This window comes from Schistocerca piceifrons, chromosome X, assembly GCF_021461385.2.
Source record: "Schistocerca piceifrons isolate TAMUIC-IGC-003096 chromosome X, iqSchPice1.1, whole genome shotgun sequence".
NCBI lineage: Eukaryota > Metazoa > Arthropoda > Insecta > Orthoptera > Acrididae > Schistocerca > Schistocerca piceifrons.
The window spans coordinates 139424348-139447012 of NC_060149.1; the positions used below are offsets into that span (position 1 = coordinate 139424348).

The window sequence follows — 22665 nt, forward strand, 5'->3', positions numbered from 1 at the left end:
ACGGAGCACGGTCGTTAACACGAATGCAGGACAATTGCGATCGGACCCTTGAAGGATAGACAAATTCGCTTGGACCAATGAGGCGTGAAGAATGTGGATACATTTCGATCATTGGCTACGATTGCAGGGAACTTTTAAAACATCAGCTGTCTCTTCACATAATGACGTTGGTTGAATTATCAGTATCGGATGTCGGCTGTAACGCATAAGGTTAAGATGCGATGCATGACGACGTAGTGCGCTAATAGAGATAGAGCAGAACTTTGTAAATGTTTATTTTGCTTCTACATTATTTTTTGGAATATACACCATGCGATCAAAAATGACTTACAAGTTCGCGGCGCCCTCCATCGGTAATGCTGGAATTCGATTTGGTGCTGGCCCACCCTTAGCCTTGATGATAGCTTCCACTCTCGCAGCCATACGTTCAGTTACGTGCTGGAAGGTTTCTTGGGGAATGGCAGCCCATTCTTCACGGAGTGCTGCACTGGGGAGAAGTACCGACGTCGGTCGGTGAGGCCTGGCACGCAGTTGACATTCCAAAACATCCCAAAGGTGTTCTATTGGATTCAAGTCAGGACTCTGTGCAGGCCGGACGCGGTGGCCGTGCGGTTCTGGTGCTGCAGTCCGGAACCGCGGGACTGCTACGGTCGCAGGTTCGAATCCTGCCTCGGGCATGGGTGTGTGTGATGTCCTTAGGTTAGTTAGGTTTAAGTAGTTCTAAGTTCTAGGGGACTTATGACCTAAGATGTTGAGTCCCATAGTGCTCAGAGCCATTTGAACCATTTGAACTCTGTGCAGGCCAGTCCATTACAAGGATGTTATTGTCGTGTAACCACTCTGCCTAAAACCGTGCATTATGAACAAGTGTTCGATCGTGTTGAAAGATGCAATGGCCATCCCCGAATTGCTCTTCAAGAGTGGGAAGCAAGAAGGTGCTCAAAACATCAATGTAGGCCTGTGCTGTGATAGTACCACGCAAAACAACAAGGGCTGCAAGCCTACTCCATGAAAAACACGACCACACCGTAACACCACCGCCTCCGGATTTTACTGTTGGCACTACAAATGCTGGCAGATGGCGTTCACCGGGCATTCGCCATTCCCACACCCTGCCATCGGGTCACCACATTGTGTACCGTGAATCTTCACTCCACACAACGTTTTTCCACTGTTTAATCGTCCAATGTTTACGCTCCTTACACCAAACGAGGAGTCATTTGGCGTTTACCTGCGTGATGTGTGGCTTATGAGCAGCCGCTCGACCATTAAATCCAGGTTTTATCACCTCCCGCGTAACTGTCATAGTCCTTGCAATGGATCCTGATGCAGCTTGGAATTCCTGTGTGATGGTCTGGATAAATGTCTGCCTATTACATTACGACCGTCTTCAATTGTCGGCGGTCTGTGTCAGTCAACGGACAAGGTCGGCCTGTACGCTTTTGTGCTGTACGAGTCCCTTCACGTTTCCACTTCACTATCAAATCGAAAACAGTAGACCTATGGATGTTCAGGAGTGTGGAAATCTCACGTACAGACGTGTGACACAAGTGACACCCAATTATCTGACCACGTTCGACGTCCTTGAGTTCCGCGGAGTGGTCAATTCTGCTCTCTGACGATGTCTAATGACTACTGAGGTCGCTGATATGGACTACATGACAGTAGGTGGCAGCACAATGCACCTAATACAGAAAACGTATGTTTTTGGGGGTGTCCGGACACTTTCAACCACATAGTGTATATTGTGGTGACAGATTGATGTGTGGCGCACCACGATGTTTAGATTACGTAGGAGTGTGACAATTCGGTTGCGAACTGGCGAATCCTACGAATGTGATGTTATGGTTGTAATTACAATTTTTGTTAAGGCGCATATTTTAAGTGTACTGTCTTTCAGTGAGTTATTGGTTTATGTCCGCTATTTTGACGATGTAATGGATCAAATCAAATGGATGTCTTAGAAACAATGAATAATACTATCGGTCTGAGGCGATCCACTATGTGTTCGTTAGGAATTTGTTCACCTTTGACCCTGCTCCAAGCAATCTTGTTTATTCACGGACGGCTGTTGCGCGATCATGGATCATCTTACGACTCTAACGCCTCCGATGTCTCAAAGAGTTCATGTAAGACGGGTTGTCACCAACATTCGGCTGAAAGAATGCACTGTTCGCCATCAGAGGGATGCATACCAGTGAAAACTGCTACCACGAAACACAAGGAAAAAAAGTGGATATATTTTAGAGTCATAAATGGATTTAACTTTTAATCATCAACATTTAAATACTGAATTGGTCGAAAGTAAGTATGGATGAGACTTTATTACTTTTATCCATAGATAAACTTTCAGCGATCAGCCATTTGACAGTCTGGTGTCAGAAAGTCAACATATTACCGGTTTGGCTGTTAAATGTTCCTTTAGCATCCGCTGACGTTTCACGGGTTGTGGAACGCAACACGAAACCGAAATGAAATTTCACATCTCATGGAAAGATCATCAATGTCAAATTGTCATTAGATGCTGTGAGGCAGAAAACAATTTCCATTTTTCTTTCACCTGCGGCTTCCCATTGCCTCATACAGGAGCAATGACATTTATTCGTCACCGTCCTACAGAAACCATCCCTCCTTACATTATCAATAGAGAAAAGTGACAGACACTAGTGAATTTCCAACGAAACTTGGTGAGCTCTAATCGATATATCACCCATAACTTTTACAATTGGATGTATTTCTTTGTATCATAATTTAATGCTGCAAGCTGTCATGCTTTCCACAGCGCACCACACGTTAATTCGAAACTTTGCCGTGGCGCTTACTATAATTTTAAGCATCCTCTCCCATTTTCTTTGTTATTGTGTATTTGTCACTTTATTTATTATGTGAATTCTTCGACTTTGTTGTAGATATTTCAAGACAGCCGTTGTTACGATGTTCACACTGCTCGTTTGTTCTTGGATTACTACTGCGGTGATTACACTTAACACGAATCACACACCAAGGTAAGGAAAGTTAGAGACCCACATTTTTTTTATTGTAAGAGATGTTTGTTCTGATAGATTTGCGAATAATTAACCCATCAGGCTACTTGTTTTATACAGGGTGTTACAAAAACGCACGGCCAAACTTTCAGGAAACATTCCTCACACACAAAGAAAGAAAATATGTTATGTGGACATGTGTCCGGAAACTCTTACTTTCCATGTTAGAGCTCATTTTATTACTTCTCTTCAAATCACATTAATCATGGAATGGAAACACACAGCAACAGAACGTACCAGCGTGACTTCAAACACTTTGTTACAGGAAATTTTCAAAACGTCCTCCGTTAGCGAGGATACATGCATCCACCCTCCGTCGCATGGAATCCCTGATGGGCTGATGCAGCCCTGGAGAATGGCGTATTGTATCACAGCCGTCCACAATACGAGCACGAAGAGTCTCTACATTTGGTACCGGGGTTGCGTAGACAAAAGCTTTCAAATTCCCCCATAAATGAAAGTCAAGAGGGTTGAGGTCAGGAGAGCGTGGAAGCCATGGAATTGGTCCGCCTCTACCAATCCATCGGTCACCGAATCTGTTGTTGAGAAGCGTACGAACACTTCGACTGAAATGTGCAAGAGCTCCATCGTGCATGAACCACATGTTGTGTCGTACTTGTAAAGGCACATGTTCTAGCAGCACAGGTAGAGTATCCCGTATGAAATCATGATAACGTGCTCCATTGAGCGTAGGTGGAAGAAACTAAAATGAGCTCTAACATGGAAATTAAGCGTTTCCGGACACATGTCCACATAACGTCTTTTCTTTATTTGTGTGTGAGGAATGTTTCCTGAGAGTTTGGCCGTACCTTTTTGTAACACCCTGTATACATCAAGCAAGGCACTTACTAATACTCTGGCAAGCCAAAATATTATGACCACTGCCCACCGCTACGATGAAAGCTGCCTGGTGACGTTGTTGGCACTTGAAGCGGTAACAAAAGTGTGTAAGCGGAGAAGACATGGACGGGAGATCACCCTTGCGAAAATACGGGCTATAAATGGGAAAATCCATTGAAATAAGGGATTTTGACAAAGGGCAGATTATTATTACGTAGAGCCTGTGAAGGAGTATTTCGAAAACGGCGAAGCTGGTCGAATGTTCGCGTGCTACTGTCGTGAGCATCTACGGAAAGAGGTAGAAGGACAGGGAAACTACTATTAGACGCTGAATGCTTGGATGTCCACGACTCTTCGCAGAACGTGGGGTTTGGAGGCTTGTCTGCCTTGTAAAGTAGGATAGATGGTGATCTGTGACATCTATCCGAAAGAACACAATGCTGTTGCACTCACAAGTGTTCCGGAGCACACCGTTCATTGTACATTGTTGAACATGGAGCTGCGCAGTAGACGACCCGTACGTGATCACATTTTGTTCCAACGACATCGCCAATTACGATTGCAGTGGGCACAGGGTCAATGGAAACGTATCAGTTTTTCAGATGAATCACATTTATGCTACACTAGGTCGCTGGTCGTCTCCAGAAACGCCGTCATCGAAGTGAGCAGCTGGTCGAAACGTGCTGCTTGCCACGGACGCAGGCTAATGGGAGCAGTATTATGCTATGGAAAACATTCTCTTGCGCTTGCGTGGGACCTGTGGTAGTAATCGAAGACACGTTGACAGCTGTGAACCACCTGCATCCCTTCATGCTTGATGTGTTCCTCAACGGTGATGTAATCTTTGAGCAATATAATTGCCCGTGTCCCGGAGCCAGAACCGTGCTACAATGGTTTGAGAAGCAATATAGTGAACTCACGTTGATGTCTCAGCGACCAAATTCATCTAATGTAAATCCTATGGAACCCATCCGGGTCGCTATAGGGCACGATCACCGAGTACGCAAATCAGCGGCCCGTTATTTACGTGAAATTACGTGACCTGTGCGTAGACATCTAATGCCACATACCTTCACAAACCTACCAACAAACTGTCTGATCCCTGATATGCAGAATCAGTGATGTATTTCGTCCCAAAGACGGACAAACTAGCTGTTAAGCAGGTGATCATAATGTCTTGGCTCGGCAGTGAATTTAGTAGGTTAGCTTCAAGGTTACGGAAATGGTTTTAGATGTTTTCGCAATAATTAACAAAATTTCACCTTTGACTGTCTTTTCAATGTATCATTTATCTGAAAACAGCATATTTAAAATAATAAAAAAATAAAAATTAAATTCACTGTCCAAATTGTAGTGCAATTCGTTAACTGCTTCTGTTTCTGATCGTACGAAAAATACTGATCCAACAGGGCTCTTCAAAGACGTATGTTCTTAAATGAAGGGAGAAACCATTAAAAGAAACTGTTCATAGAAAATATTTGTCATTCACCTCATAACGCAAATGCTGGTAATATACCTTACTTTATGCACTAAAAATAGTGTCTGGAAACCGTCGAGACAAACAAGTTATGACTTTTCTTACTTCCTGAAAAGAAGTGTTAATGGGAAAATAGCCAAGATGCGAACAATGGAGCATGTAATTTTTTGATGCTGAGGCTGTTCTTCTTTAAATCTCTCCATTGTTAGACACAGTGTCTCATTTATTGCTCAAAATAATCTGTTATTTATGCAACTACCTCAAGAACATCTTTTTTAGCATAGATCAACCTCTCGGTCTATTCGACGAGCTGTACGATAAGCCCTGGACCAGGCTGGGACCTTACGTTATTGGGATGTGCGTCGGATATCTGCTGAACAGGACTAACTGCAAAATTCGCATACCTAAGGTGAGAAGCTGCGCTGTCGCATCAGAGTATCCTGTAAATCAAGAAATGCGTCTAGTATCAAATTAGGATTATATCTCAGAAATAACATATTGTAGCACGTGAAGCTATTGTATAATTTATTTTTAACTGTTGAACCGGTTTTGGTCAGAAACCATTTTACAGAGCATTTTTTCTTAATAGCAGGTGTTACATATACATATCACAAAAAATGTCAAAATATTATTTATAAATATTATTTTTTTGACATTTTTTTCATGATATATACACCTGCTATTGACAAAATTCGTATTGGAAAATCGTCTCTGACCGAAACTAGTCGCACAATTACTAATGAATTATACAGTAGTTTAAAGTGTTACAGTATGTTATTTCTAAGATTTATCAAAGCTGTGGAACACAGTCAACAAAAATTATGGAATTATATGTTTATCAGTTGAAGTAATTATGACATTATTCATAGCAGGATGCCGGTATCTGTCAAACGATATTTTATTATTATTGTTATAAAGCAATTACAAGACATGTAAGCTCTCTGTTGCTAACTTAAAAATATTTTGACGACTTGTCTTTCTTTGGCATAGTTTTTCCAGTTTCTAATTTCTATAAATTTTTGGCCCTTTTTCATGTTAACTACAAATGTCGTTCCTTGTCGTCCTAATGGTTTTCTTCTTCCTGAAATTTCTTCTACCACAATCTTATTTTGTTCTAATTACACGACCAGTTCGTTTAATCCCTCTTACGTTTACCTTTCTTGCAATGTAAGGTTCTTTAATCAGGTGATATAGTTCTATGTTTCTTTTTTTAATTTTGGATTCGATATTCACCATTGACAACGTCCTTTACTACCCCAACCATTTTGACTTTTTTTACTCTTCGTTAGCCTTAGTGCTTCTTCATCTCGTTTTGTCAAACTCCAGTTTTCTATGCGTATGATAAAAGAGGCCTATAAATAACTCATACAGGGTGTTTCAAAGCATTTTTATCATTGGTAGGCGGTAGGGGCGGTAGGGCATAGCCACTCTGCAGTGTGTGTATGCAATGTGTGTTGCCTACAGTACAGTCATCTGCTCCGTGTGAAAGTAGGTAAGCCAAGAAAAATTAAAGTTCATCTACATCTACATCTACATCTACATCTACATTTATACTCCGCAAGCCACCCAACGGTGTGTGGCGGAGGGCACTTTACGTGCCACTGTCATTACCTCCCTTTCCTGTTCCAGTCGCGTATGGTTCGCGGGAAGAACGACTGTCTGAAAGCCTCCGTGCGCGCTCTAATCTCTAATTTTACATTCGTGATCTCCTCGGGAGATCCTGATTCATTACTAAAATATCTGTCCCCTCTTAGAGACACTCGTTCTTAAGATTTTCTTGTTGAATATCAGCCTATCAGTTTACTGGAGTAGTATGGAAACGCATCACACCTGGCAGTAGACCATTCAAGTTCGGTGAAATGTCATTCATCCAGGGCTGACGAATTCAATGTAGACAGCTCGATTATTCTTATGAGATCTCCTCGTAGTTTTCCTCCCTCATGATTATTTCTTACTACAAATCTTCTATGTGCTAAAATTTATTAGTAGCCTCTGCTACGAGGGAAGTAACTTTTCCGATGATTTAAACAAAATCTCTCGGGAATATCGGGATAATTTCCTCGAAATAAAACCCACAGATTAACTTCTAGCTGACAGCGAGGCACGTCCTATACTTTAAACACTGAAAGACAATACAGTTTTTCAATACATTCCCCGGTTGTTCGCTGAAGAACATTTAAAGAAATAAACAGAAACGAAACTGAATAAACGTAAGGAAAAGGAAGCACCACGTCGATTTGCGAAACGTTTACTCCAGTCTTATACTGTAAATGGAGTCCAGCTAGCTCTTGTTACATCAAAACGTCCACGTATGAACTTAAAGCAGGTGCTCAAAATGGCGACCTCTCACCTGATTACAGTCATTGCAGCGCCGATGCATTGCCTGGTGGAAATCGGAAGATTCCAGGAATTGTTTAAAAGGCATTACATGACGTCTGTATTCGTTCGAACAGCACGTCATCGTGACATTCTACAGGCATAGTATACACGCTATTTGTTTGATGTGATCCCACAGGAAGAAATCGACTGGCATGATATCAAATGACTGTCATGGTCATGGAACAGGCCCGCCTCTCCCAATTCAGTCACATCAGACATGTCAATGAAGTTCGTGCGCACACGACGGTTAGAATGTAGTGGTGGGCCATCACGTTGAAACCACATTTTCGATCGGACATTCAGCGGAACAACTTCTAACTGCTTGGGTAGGTCATTTGCCAGAAATTTGTGACACATATGGCTGCCTAGACGAACTGGAACAAAAACAGGTCCAACAATATGTTCACCGACGACGCCAGGCCACACGATTACTGGAAACTGTTTTTGGCGATCTCTGATCACGGTTGAACATGGGTTTTCTTCTGCCCACAAGCGGCTGTTGTGAGTATTTAAATAGCTGTCTCTCTTAAAACGCGCATCGGCTGTGAACAACACACTCTCACGCTCGGTAATGTGTTGCTGCATAAACCACTGTGAAAACCGCAAACGGGCTCGAAGACAGGTGGTCCAAGAGCTTGCGTCTCTTGCAAATGTCATGGTTGCAACCAGTGCTGACTACGCACTATCCTCGCGAACGTGTGAGTCACGTCCATATCTCTTGCGATAGCTTTATATGCTTGTAGTCCGGTTCTTCTCAACTCTGTCCAGTACTTCTTCTTCAAATTGCAGCGTACCAACACCTCTTGTGTTGACGCCCTCAGTACATTGATCGAAGGTCCCATACTCACACAATCGCCCATGTAGCTTCTGGAACAGTGCGTGATATGGCTGTCTACTGTTAGGGATGCATCCTTGATACAGACCTGCTGCCAAGCATTCCCAGCCTGTTGCTTTACTGATCAGCAAATGCATTTCCGCTACGTCTGCCAAAGAAGAAACATCGTCCACACAATTCCGAAGACTGCAAGAGCTGACAAGTGCGAGAACTACCGCACAGTCAGCTTAATAGCCCATGCATCCAGGTTGCTGACAAGAATAATATACAGGAGAATGGAAAAGAAAACTGTGAAGGTGTTAGATGATGATAAGTTCGGCTTTAGGAAAGGTAAGGGCACCGGAGAGTCAATTCTGACGGTGCGGTTGATAATGGAAGCAAGACTAAAGAAAAATCAAGACACGTTCATAGGATTTGTCGACCTGATAAGAGCGTTCGACAATGTAAAATGGTGCAAGATGTTCGAAATTCTGAGAAAAATAGGGGTAAGCTATAGGGAGAGACGCGTCATATACAATATGTACAAGAGCCAAGAGGAAATAATAAGAATGGACGACCAAGAACGAAGTGCTCGGATAAAAAGGATGTAAGACAGGGATATAGTCTTTCGCCCCTACTGTTCAGTCTGTATATCGAAGAAGCAATGATGGGAAAAAAAAGAAAGGTTCAGAAGTGGAATTAAAATTCAAGGCGAAAGGATATCAATCATACGATTCGCGGATGACATTGCTATCCTGAGTGAAAGTCAAGAAGAATTACGAGACGTGTTGAATGGGACGGACAGTCTAATGAGTACAGAATATGGATTGAGACTAAATCGAAGAAAGACAAAAGTAACGAGGAGTACGAGAAATGAGAACAGCGAGAAACTTAACACCAGGATTGATGGTCACGAAGTAGATGAAGTTAAAGAATTCTGCTATCTAGGCAGCAAAATAACCAATGACGGACGGGGCAAGGAGGACATGAAAAGTAGACCAGCAATGGCAAAAAGGGCATTCCTGGCCAAGAGAAGTCTACTAGTATCAAACATAGGTCTTAATTTGAGGAAGAAATTTTTGAGAAATCAAATCAAATGGCTCTAAGCACTATTGGACTTAACATCTGAGGTCATCAGTCCCCTAGACTTAGAACTACTGAAACCTAACTAACCTAAGGACATCACACACAAAACCGGAAAAGAAGAGAATCGAAGCATTTTAAGTGTGGTGCCGCAGACGAATGTTGGAAATTAGGTGGACTATAAGGTCAGGAATGAGGAGTTTCTGCGCAGAATCAGAGAGGAAAGAAATATATGGAAAACACTGACAAGGAGAAGGGACAGGATGAAAAGACGTCTGTTAAGACATCAGGGAATGACTCCTATGGTACTAGAGGGAGCTGTAGAGAGTAAGAACTGTGGAGGAAGGCACAGATAGGAACACATCCTGCAGATAATAGAGGGCGTATGTTACAAGTGTTACTCTGAGATGAAGAGGTTTGCACAAGAGAGGAATTCGTGGTGGGCCGCATCAAACCAGTCAGAAGATTAATGACTCAAAAAAAAAGTGGTCTTGAGTGCGATGTACGGTGTCCATGAACACACAACTGTTTCAACTCAGGCAGTGACAACGAATTAAAGGGTACCGAACTGCACACAGCACACAGCACATGCAGTCAACTGCAGATCTTGTTGTTGTGATAGAACATCTCGGAGCAAGTGCGGGGCTCTGCCACAGGTTGTCACGAACAGATGACTGGATTCTAGGCAACACACACTGTATACGCAAGGCGCACAGTGCGTACTCCCTGTGCCTCTTACAAGGAGAGGACGCCTAATCGTCATCGTCGAATTCGCCCAAATTCATGGTACATGTAGGGCGTGGTGAGATGTAAGTGCCCCAGGTGGGAACTTCAGATGGCCAAGCGTTTATCAAATAAAAGAAATTTTGATACGGATCTATCAGCATGTGCATCTCATCAATTGTCCAGCCGGTCGGAGTGGCCGAGCGGTTCTAGGCGCTACAGCATACCAGGAGTATATCTAATGATTGTTCAAAAATGGTTGAAATGGCTCTGAACACTATGGGACTTAACTGCAGAGGTCATCAGTCCCCTAGAACTTAGAACTACTTAAACCTAACTAACCTAAGGACATCACACATACCCATGCCCGAGGTAGGATTCGAACCTGCGACCGTAGCGGTCGCGCGGTACCAGACTGAAGCGCCTAGAACCGCTCGGTGACAATGGGTTCAGCAAGAAGTGTTTGGCTCAGCGGCAGTCGGCCCTTGGCGGCTGTAGCATGCGGAAGTGAGTCGTGTTTACGTCTCCGCTGCTAGCGGCCGTGCGCTGTTGTCGGTGAGTGTAACGCCGTAGAGCGTTCATAACTTGTTCGCGCAGAGCAGATTTGATTTCTAATGGCAGAGTGTGTAAGGAAAGATACTTTGAAGCTTATGTCTGACAATAATTACGCACGACCTAAATCGTTTGAAGCAGAGGACTTTCTAGAAGAAGTAGTTAAAAGCTGAGGATATAATTGGAATTCATCTGTCGATAGGTAGTAGTACCGTCTATCTTAAGTTAAAGGATCCCGAAAATGTGACCAAATTGTAGAATTATATGGGAACAACTTAAAATTCAAACATTCTGACGGCAAAGTCGGTAACGTTAGAGTTACACATGCCGCGCGGGGTAGCCGCGCGGTCTTGGGCGCCTTGTCACGGTCCGCGCGGCTCCCCCCGTCGGAAGTTCGAGTACTCCCTCAGGCATGGGTGTGTGTGTTATCCATAGCGTAAGTTAATTTAAGTTAGATTAAGTAGTGTGTAAGCTTAGGGACCGATGACCTAAGCAGTTTGGTCCCATAAGATCTTACCACAAATTTACTCACGCTGGACTTAGAAGTATTAGAGTTTTCGAACTACCATTTGAAATAACCTCAGAGCAGATTAATGCAGTGTTGGAGCCTTATGGCACCATTCTAAATAACATTGCTGAGAAGTGGTCCCCCGGTGCACATAAATTTCCGGCCTTAAATGGTGTGCGGTAGGTTAAAATTGGCTTGATAAAGCATACTCCCTCCTATGTTAACGTCTGTGGATATAGGGATAGTTTTATTTATGAAGAGCAGCCTAGAACATGCACTGGATTTGGCTCCACAGGACACGTACGCACTCAGTGTCTGTAGCGCCGAGTGATACAACTGCCGACGGGGGAGGCACCTGTTCCACCCACTACGTCACAGCTACCGATAACGCACGGCTCAGCAGCTCGTGGAACACCAGCTACGACATCAGAGGTATTGATAACACTACGGGCCACGCCGAAGAGGACATTCGAACGAGAACGACCACTGCAGAACAAACTCTAGATGATACAGTTACTGCTCATGCCTTTGACACTGAACGAGGCAGACATTGGCACGACCGTAGCTCCGAACATCGAGAAGCAGTCTTCACATGAAATTGAAGTACCGACGACAAACGACGAAACACCAGCAAGCTCCACCACCGAAAATCAAAACAAAAAACGCAGGATTACCCATCAAGGAGCAGAAACAATGGCTCCCTCCTTGAGAGAAAAAGCGCAGCAGGTACGACAGAAACTACATGACATGCCATCGGACAGCCAAGAAGAACATCAACAAATGTCGAAGAAATCAAGAAGAGCAGTACTGTCAGATCGAGGAACAGGAAAATTGGAGGAATCCACAAACATCATAATGATTCTAAAAGGCACAGCAAACGCGAACAACCAACCTATAGACGCACCGAAGGGGAAAAAAGAACCACGCAGAGCCAACAATCTAGGGGCATGGGAGGAGAATAAGGAAGCCAGTACTCAAAACCAAACAATGACAGCAACACCTGAAGGCAAGGCACGAAGAATAGGAGGAGAGGGACTCCTTCCAACACGAAATCCCCCCCCCCCCAATCGCAAGCAGCAGATGCTGAATCTATCGTCTCCGGAGAAAAGATTCGTAACAAATCGCAAAGCAGCGAATCCGCGACTTTTGGCACAGAACATAGTTCAAAAATGGTTCAAATGGCTCAGAGCACTATGCGACTTAACATCTGAGGTCATCAGTCCCCTAGAACTTAGAACTAGTTAAACCTAACTAACCTAAGGACATCACACACATCCATACCCGAGGCATGATTCGAACCTGCGACCGTAGCGGTCGCGCGGTTCCAGACTGAAGCGCCTAGAACTGCTCGGCCACACTGTCCAGCACAGAACATAGTGATTTCCGTACTGATAAGCTCGCTCCTAACAGTATGGACGTGTCCGCAACACCACAGGACAACTCACCTTGGCATGAGGATATGGAGGAATGTAATCCGCCGGCAACACACAGTGGCGGACGCGAGCCGTTGAAGCTCGGTGGAACTGAAGAAGACATGGAAGATAACTTCTATTAACACACAGCTGTGCATCGAAGCCTGACAGAAATGTGTAGTAGCACTGATCTACAATCGTATAGTATAGCTACAGTTAGCATTAACAGAATCACTAGTTTGACAAAAATAGAATGCGTACGTGATTTTATATATGCTTTTGATATAGACATAGTCATGTTGCAAGAAGTGTTTACTAACACAGTGGGCCTGCCGGAGTGGCCGAGCGGTTCTAGGCGCTACAGTCTGGAACCGTGCGACCGCTAGGGTCGCAGGTTCGAATCCTGCCTCGGGCATGGATGTGTGTGATGTCCTTAGGTTAGTTAGGTTTAAATAGTTCTAAGTTCTAGGGGACTGATGACCTTAGAAGTTAAGTCCCATAGCGCTCAGAGCCATTTGAACCATTTTTTTGTGTTCTTTCCGCCGCCGACCAAACGCCCAATCCTAACATATGCCTGAAACTGGGAGACTTAGTGAACAGACTGCAGCCCATCGACACCTTTCAAAGCCAGCCTAGAGCGAACCCAGGGTTCACTTGTATTACTAGCCATTCCATGTGTAGGATAGACCGCATCTACGCCTCTCGTCGTCTAAAAAATAGTGTTCTCAGCGTTGAAACTTCTCCAGTGACTTTTTCTGACCATTTGGCAGTTGTGGCTACGATTAACATGCCCAGGCAAAGGACATTTCTGGGTAGAGGTGTCTGGAAGTTCAATATCTCACACCTGATGCGCACTGGAATTGAGCACGAGTTAACGCGAGGTTGGGAAATATGCTGAAGGATTATACGACGCTACGGAACTAAAGTGGAATGGTGGGTAACACATGCAAAACCTAAAATACGAACTTTACTCAAACGCAACGCTTTTGAAAAGAAACAGTGGGAAAGACACACAGAGGAATTCTACTTCCAGTACCTAAGGAAACTATACCCAGATACCGCCAATGTAGCACCTCACACCATGAGAATAAAATGAATTAAGGCCAAAATAACTGCTCTGAAACGCCAGCAAATAGAGGGAGTTAAAATAAGATCGAGAGACAACAGCGGCCTTGAGAATTAAAAAACTGCGCTTTTCCACCTTCTGGCCGAACTGAAAAGAGGAAGCCGGCTGCACATAAGTTCTCTCCGAAATGATGATGGAATCCAACTTTCCACCAGCAGGACATCAAAAAGTTTGCCCATGATTATTTCCCGAGACCGTATGCTGAAGGGGCGACAACGACAATTGTGAGGCCTTTTTAAACTACGTTGACTCGACTGTGACGGATGCAGAAAACGCAGAACTGGAAACTCCTATCATTACAGAAGAACTGTACGAAGCGTTGAAAGGAAGCCAGAGGAACAAATCCCCTGGACCCGATGGGTTACCCGTAGAGTTTTACCTAAAGTACTGGAATTTAATCGGTAGTACGCTGCCTGAAGTGTTCAACGAACTACCTACGTCTGCCACTATTCCTTGTGAGTTTCTAGAAGAGCTAATAGTATTGGTTCCTAAAAGTGGATGCACTAAAGATTTGAAAACCATGCATCCTATATCGCTCGTATCCGCTGACTACAAGATAGTTGCTGGGGTATTGCTTCGTCGATTGAACACCATTGCTCGTCGCCTCATCGGTCAATATCAGTCGTGTGCCGTCCCAAGGAGGACAATACAGCAAGCGCTGGCAGAATGCCGGGATGTAACGGCTGTCGCCTCGGCGTCCAACTGCAGAGTGGCCATCACGGCGTTGGACATGGAGAAAGCGTTTGACAGGGTCCGTCACAACTACCTGCTACGTGTCATGTCGAAAATGGGAATTAAACCTTCTTTCGTCGATATCATCAGGAGATTATACACTCATGCAACTTCAAGAATTCTTGTCAATGGGCAATGCACAGCGAGAATTCCCATCCTAGTGTCGATACGACAAGGCTGCCCCCTCTCGATGCTGCTGTTCTCGTTATCAGTCGAGCCTCTTCTACGGTCATTACTTGTCAAGCTCCCTGGAACTGAAATCGAAGGCAACAAATTCGTCTTCAGATGTTATGCTGATGACCTGGCCGTGTATCTGACTGATCCGACTGATGTTATGAAGATACAGGACGTGATTCAGACTTATAGTTCTTGTTCTGGAGCTAAAATTAATGTAAGTAAATCTAGCATTTTACAGTTAGGCAGAGGGATAGGATTCGTTGAAACAGGACCAGTAGAACAAGCGGATACCATCAAACTTCTGGGGATACGGTTTAGCAAATGTCCTGTCAAGACAGCGGCCTGGAATTGGAAAATTAAGCTCAACATTCTCCGGGCGGTATTACGAGAGAATTCCACTCATTCTCTAGATATGATACACTGATAAATCTCGCTATACTTCCTAAGGTGTACTAACTCGCAAGTATTTTCCCTTTGCCTTCAGCAATAGGGGAACGAATTGAATCTGCTCTAGCGTGGTTTATATGGAGAGGGCGAATCTTTAGGGTAGATTATCAAACCGTGACTACCCGAAACGAGAGGTGGTTTAGGTCTCACCTACGTTAGAGACAAATAGAATAACCCCTTCAGAATCCCAAAAGACAGTCGCCAAGACTCTACCGGCTGAGTGTGCGGTTTAGAACTTTTTCTTCGGAGGAGAGGTGGTGTGGCTCCACTCTGTCGACTGCCGTTTTCTTCCCGGTTCGAAGTGAAGAACCCATTTTTCTTATCCTGTAACGGTGTTCCACAAAACAGTGCCACTGTCAGCCTCGTAATGTGCAAGCACCACCGCACAGCTGGTCCTTCATTGCCCTTTATGATCTTCTCTTAGGCAGCGAGGAAGCCAGAGGACACATATCTTTGAGTACCCCAACTGGTGGACAAGTGTGCCAACACTATCAACAGAGGCGTTCAGTTGTGCAGCAAGGTGTTTGATCGTTACCTTTCTATCACATAGAATGAGAATGTCCGCATGTAGTCACAGCTGTGTATGGTCGGCCGGCACGCTAGAGACCGGACAGCTCTCGCCCAACGACTCACCGTGCTTTTGTTCACTACCAGGTCGCTTAGACATTCTGCAAGCTCCTATGAATATCTGCGATGCTCTCGTTTTCTGTCAAAAGAAACTCAGTGACAGCTCTGTGCTTGGAACTCATCTCCGTTACAGACGCCATTTCTAAGGATGCGTATAACGCCGCCTCCTATTGGAACCTCATGAAACTATAGGGGCTGAGGCGAGAATATTCCACGATGTCCCGCAGCAAATTCTGCATTCTTCCAACCGAAATTGGCCGAGAAAAAAGAAACGCCCTCGTACTATGCCTTCATTACTGGTATTTGTGATGTACTAAGAAACAAAGCAACATGGTTGCAACTCCGATACTGCGACACATCAGAGGAAAGAACACAAAATTGTACATATCTCAGTAAATAGAGTAACATATAGAATTTTGCGGCTTATCTTTAACGCCGTTAAACTGCTTGACGATGAGGATGAGGAAAGAGTGGCAGTGGTGACGAAAGTGGTCCAGACGTGTGTAAATAAAAGGTTAACGTTGAGTGGTGCACACACCACGACAAGAGGGACACAATACTGAGAGGAGTGGGATCCGCTATGTACCCCAAAGGAAAAGGAGCAGTAAGCTTAAACACCCAACTGAAGGTGCGAATAAATATTTAGACCCAATTTGTGAGATATTGTGAACAGTACAAAAATATGACAACCCTTCGTAAACATCTAAGCTTAGATTTCAGTGCTCGCAAGGAAACCCAAAAAGAAATTGTTCTGTGTGTGGAATTTGGTCGCGCGGCTGCTACGGTCGCAGGTTCGAATCCTGCCTCGGGCATGGACGTGTCTGATGTCCTTAGGTTAGTTAGGTTTAAGTAGTTCTAAGTTCTAGGGGACTGATGACCTCAGATGTTAAGTCCCATAGTGCTCAGAGCCAATGGAATTTGGTTTTAAATGTGCAAGATCCGAAATGTGAAATAATTTGGGCGAAGATCACGGTTAAAGCAGGCTCAAACACGATAATTGGATGTCTCTATAGGCCCCCTGGCTCAGCAGCTGTTGTGGCAGAACACCTGAAGGAAAATTTGGAAAATATTTCCAGTAGATTGCCCGACCATGTTATAGTTTTGGGTGGAGATTTTAATTTGTCAGATATAGATTGGGAGACTCAAACGTCTATAACTGGTGGCAGGGACAAAGAATCCAGTAAATTTTTTTTTAAGTGCGTTATCTGTAAACTACCTTGACCAGTTAAACGGAGAACCGACTCGTGACGATAACGTATTAGACCTTCTGGTGACAAACAGACCCGAACTATTTGAAACAGTTAACGCAGAACAGGGAATCAGCGATCATAAAGCGGTTACAGCATCGATGACTTCAGCCGTAAACAGAAATATTAAAAAAAGTAGGAAGATTTTTCTGTTTAGCAAAAGCGACAAAAAGCAGATTTCAGAGTACTTGACAGCTCAACACAAAAGTTTAATCTCAAATACAGATAGTGCTGAGGATCAGTGGACAAAGTTCAAAACCATCGTACAATATGCATTAGATGAGTATGTGCCAAGCAAGGTCGTAAGAGATGGGAAAGAGCCACCGTGGTTTAACAACCGAGTTAGAAAACTGCTACGGAAGCAAAGAGAACTTCACAGCAAACATAATAATTGCCAAAGCCTTGCAGACAAACAAAAATTACACGAAGTGAAATGTAGTGTGAGGAGGGCTATGCGAGAGGCGTTCAGTGAACTTGAAAGTAAAGTTCTATGTACTGACTTGGCAGAAATTCCTAAGAAATTTTGGTCTTATGTCAAAGCTGTAGGAGGATCAAAACAAAATGTCCAGACACTCTGTGACGAAATTGGTACTGAAACAGAGGATGACAGACTAAAGGCCGAAATACTAAATGTCTTTTTCCACAGCTGTTTCACAGAGGAAGACTGCACTGTAGTTCCTTCTCTGGATAGTCGCACAGATGACAAAATGGTAGATACCGAAATAGATGACAGAGGGATAGAGAAACAATTAAAATCGCTCAAAAGAGGAAAGGCCGCTGGACCTGACGGGATACCAGTTCGATTTTACACAGCGTATGCGAAGGAACTTGCCCCCCTTCTTGCAGCAGTGTACCGTAGGTCTCTAGAAGAGCGTAGCGTTCCAGAAGATTGGAAAAGGGCGCAGGTCATCCCCGTTTTCAAGAAGGGACATCGAACAGATGTGCAGAACTACAGACCTATATCTCTAACGTCGATCAGTTGTAGAATTTTGGAACACGTATTATGTTCGAGTATAATGACTTTTCTGGAGACAAGAAATCTACTTTGTAGGAATCAGAATGGGTTTCGAAATAGACGATCGTGAGAAACCCAGCTTGCGCTATTCGTCCACGAGACTCAGAGGGCCATAGACACGGGTTCCCAGGTAGATGGCGTGTTTCTTGACTTCCGCAAGGCGTTTGATGCAGTACCCCATAGTCGTTTGACGAACAAAGTAAGAGCATATGGACTATCAGACCAATTGTGTGATTGGATTGAAGAGTTCCTAGATAATAGAACGCAGCATGTCATTCTCAATGGAGAGAAGTCTTCCGAAGTAAGAGTGATTTTAGGTGTGCCACAGGGGAGTGTGGTAGGACCGTTGCTATTCACAATATACATAAATGACCTTGTGGATAACATCGGAAGTTCACTGAGGCATTTTGCGGATGATGCTGTAGTATATAGAGAGGTTGAAACAATGGAAAATCGTTCTGAAATGCAGGAGGATCTGCAACGAATTGACGCACGGTGCAGGGAATGGCAACTACATCTCAACGCAGACAAGTGTAATGTGCTGCGAATACACTGAAAGAAAGATCCTTTTCATTTAGCTACAATATAGCAGGTCAGCAACTGGAACCAGTTAATTCTATTTATCTGGGAGTAGGCATTCGGAGTGATGTAAAATAGAATGACCACATAAAATTAATCGTCGGTAAAGCAGATGCCAGACTGAGATTCATTGGAAGAATCGTAAGAAAATGCAGTCCGAAAACGAAGGAAGATAGAGAAGATCCAACGGGGGGCAGCGCGCTTCGTTACAGGATCATTTAGTAATCGCGAAAGCGTTACGGAGAGGATAGATAAACTCCAGTGCAAGACTCTGCAAGAGAGGCGCTCAGTAGCTCGGTACGGGCTTTTGTTGAAGTTTCGAGAAGATACTTTCGCCAAGGAGTCAAGCAACATATTGCTCCCTCCTACGTATATCTCGCGAAGAGACCATGAGGATAAAATCAGAGAGATTAGAGCCCACACAGAGGCATACCGACAGTCTTTCTTTCCACGAACAATACGAGACTGGAATAGAAGGGAGAACCGACAGAGGTACTCAAAGTACCCTCTGCCACGCACCGTCGAGTGGCTTGCGGAGTATGGATGTAGATGTAGATGTAGATGAATCATAATTTTACGAAAAAAAAATGTAGCTTCAATAGTCTGGTGTATTCAGACGAAACGTGGTTACAGTGACTGAATCAATGTTGTCACAGTGATAGCTTGTTAGGAGTATTTGGAGACAAAAGTGCGTCTCAAAATTTAATTTTTGTGTTGTGCAGAATGTTTGCATATAGGCATATATCTCGTAGGTACAGTTCTCACGAACAAGAAAAAAATGCCAAAATTTGGAGGCAAACTCAAAGAGGAGAAATGGAATTTATAGGAGGCGATCAAAAATTCCGTTCGAAAGCTCTAAATACCACTACCGGTGTGCCAATCAGGCAACATCGCCGTGAGAGTTGAGGTAATGCCCCACCAACGCACCAGTTAGAAGATACCCTTTTGGTAATACCCTGTTCCTGTTGCATGAAGAAGCAGGCTGCACATGCTCGTCCGACAGGAATAGTCGAACATTCAAGGCCTTTGTTAAGGGACCAAAGAGATGATAAGCGCATGAGGAGAGATCAGGACTACAGAAAAAATGGTTCAAATGGATCTGAGCACTATGGGACATAACATGTGAGGTCATCAGTCCCCTAGAACTTAGAACTACTTAAACCTAACTAACCTAAGGACATCACACACATCCATGCCCGAGGCAGGATTCGAACCTGCGTCCGTAGCGGTCGCGCGGTTCCAGACTGAAGCGCCTAGAACCGCTCGGCAACTCCGGCCGGCCATGTGTGTGGTTCAAATGGTTCAAATGGCTCTGAGCACCATGGGACTTAACATGTGAGGTCATTAGTCCCCTAGGACTTAGAACTACTTAAACCTAACTAACCTAAGGACATCACACACATCCATGCCCGAGACAGGATTCGAACCTGCGTCCGAAGCGGTCGCGCGGTTCCAGACTGAAGCGCCTAGAACCGCTCGGCAACTCCGGCCGGCCATGTGTGTGGTTCAAATGGTTCAAATGGCTCTGAGCACTATGGGACTTAACATGTGAGGTCATTAGTCCCCTAGGACTTAGAACTACTTAAACCTAACTAACCTAAGGACATCACACACATCCATGCCCGAGGCAGGATTCGAACCTGCGTCCGTAGCGGTCGCGCGGTTCCAGACTGAAGCGCCTAGAACCGCCTGTGGCCGGCTCAGGACTACAGGGCGGGTGCTCAAGTGTCTCCCACTTGAGTTGGTGTAGCTTCTGCGTTACAACATTTGCGAATTGGGGACGTTCGCTATCATTAAACAGCAACACCCCTTGTCGCGCACCATTCCACAACGGCGATTTTTGACAGACATCCTGCGTCATACACGTTCTTCATTATTCGATGGATATCTGCCGCTGTTTGTCCTTCGGCAGCCGAGAGAAGAATAACTGCACCTTAGTCCATGTTGAATGCACTTGGTGATAACTTCATCGTAGTTCATTTTGCCGCACTTAGCGCACGCACGTCGGAAAGGCACTAATGCCACACCACTGAGCGCAGACCGCAATGTCAGATTGCCAAGCACGCGAGTGAAGTGTCTAGTCTCCATACGGCTGAATGTATCTTTAAGGCGAGCTCAACAGCCGAAGGATTAACCGTATAGCGGGCTCGGCTAGTCCGTAGGATCAGTCGCTAAAATGAGTGCGGTACAACTGGCGTTCGGCTAAAAGCGGTGGATTTGGTTGTGGCGACAGACTGGTCAGTAGCGTAGCCCGAGGTCTATGTTATGTCGGAAGGTGACAATATTTTCTTTTTTTAGTTGACAAAGTCAAAGAATGTGAATGCCAAGTAGAAGCTGTGGCGGCAGATTCACCTGAAGCTAAGTTGATTATTTTCGAGGGGGACATCTGCTGGTGCTAAAATTAGACCGCCACCCCAGCCCCCTGGGCGTGAGGCGGGAGGAAACTTTAAAATTTCAAATGGGAACCCACATTTTTTATTGCAGAATCAGATTCTACATAAAAAACTATGTACATTTTGTCTTAAACATTTGTTTTGTTTCTTGGTAGTTGGCGCTGTAATTCAAGAAAGTCCATGTTCTCAATTTTGCGTGGAAAATGGTTACGGGTGAATAAAAAATACTTATTTACTTCGTAAATTTTGATTCGCTAAAACTAAAACTCTCCCTCTCTCCCCGTAGGGTGGGGTTTGAGAGAGAAGAATTAGAATTTTACAAATGGCCGACCGGTGTGGCCGTGCGGTTCTAGGCGCTTCAGTCTGGAACCGCGCGACCGCTGCGGTCGCAGGTTCGAATCCTACCTCGGGCATGGATGTGTGTGATGTCCTTAGGTTAGTTAGGTTTAAGTAGTTCTAAGTTCTAGGGGACTGATGACCAGAGATGTTAAGTCCCATAGTGCTCAGAGCCATTTGAACAACTTTTTTTTTTTTTTTTACGAATGTTGACCCAAATATTAATTTTTTCCGCAGATTCGGACAAGTTTTGTTTGTTTAGTGGTCATGAGGCCACACAACTTTTAAGTATCAAACAAATCATAGCCTATGGGGAGAGAGGGAGAGTTTTAGTTTTAACGAATCAAAATTTACGAAGTAAATAAGTATTTTTTATTTATCCGTAACTATTTTCCACGCAAAAATGAGAACATGGATGTTCTTGAATTACACCGCCAACTACCAAGAATTAAAACAGATGTTTAACACAGAATGAAAGTTGTTTTTTATGTAGAATCTGATTCTGCAATAAAAAATGGGGGTTCCCATTTGAAATTTTGAAGTTGCCTCCCGCCCCACACCCAGGGGGTTGGGGTGGCGGGATAATTTTAGCATCAGCAGATGTCCCCCTCAAAAATAATCAACTTTGTATTCTATAAATTTTTTCGTGTGAAGCTAATTTTTCGAGTTATTCTGGTTTGTCAACTTAAAATTTACACCCTTTATACCATAAATGGGTACGTAAATGTATGTGACGGCTAGAACTGCCATCAGAGGGTATTGAAGCTGTCACCACGTGGCCATATTATCAGGTCTGGTTGGGTGTATATCGGGTGTGCGCTTTGACAGACAGTACGTATTTTCTTCTGGAAATAGGAACTCTATAGCTAGCAGTCATTGTGCTTATTTTTTATTTTTATGTCTTTATTTGGGACTAGTTTGGGATCTTAGCCATATTCTTAAGCCCTCTTGTGTAAAAGTAATACATATAACACAAGGAGCAGCCTAGAGATACAGAATTTGGTAAACTGAACTACCACATCTTTATACTACTATTAATGTATGTAATACCAAATAGGACATTACATAGCATAAAATGTAGTGTAGGTTACTGACAGCTACGCCGTCCGCTAAACAAATAGGCATAATCTGTCAGAGGAATAGAGCAGGTATGA

The 22665-nt window shown here is 44.0% G+C and overlaps 1 protein-coding gene across 1 annotated transcript in view; it reads left to right on the top strand.

The window, feature by feature from the left end:
- LOC124722222 (nose resistant to fluoxetine protein 6-like) overlaps positions 1 to 22665 on the top strand; it is a 96149-nt gene that overhangs the window by 52385 nt on the left and 21099 nt on the right. The window contains exons 9-10 of the mRNA XM_047247416.1: positions 2910 to 3005; positions 5641 to 5770. Of these exons, the coding sequence (XP_047103372.1) occupies positions 2910 to 3005; positions 5641 to 5770 (226 nt within the window). The remainder of the gene's footprint in view (positions 1 to 2909; positions 3006 to 5640; positions 5771 to 22665) is intronic.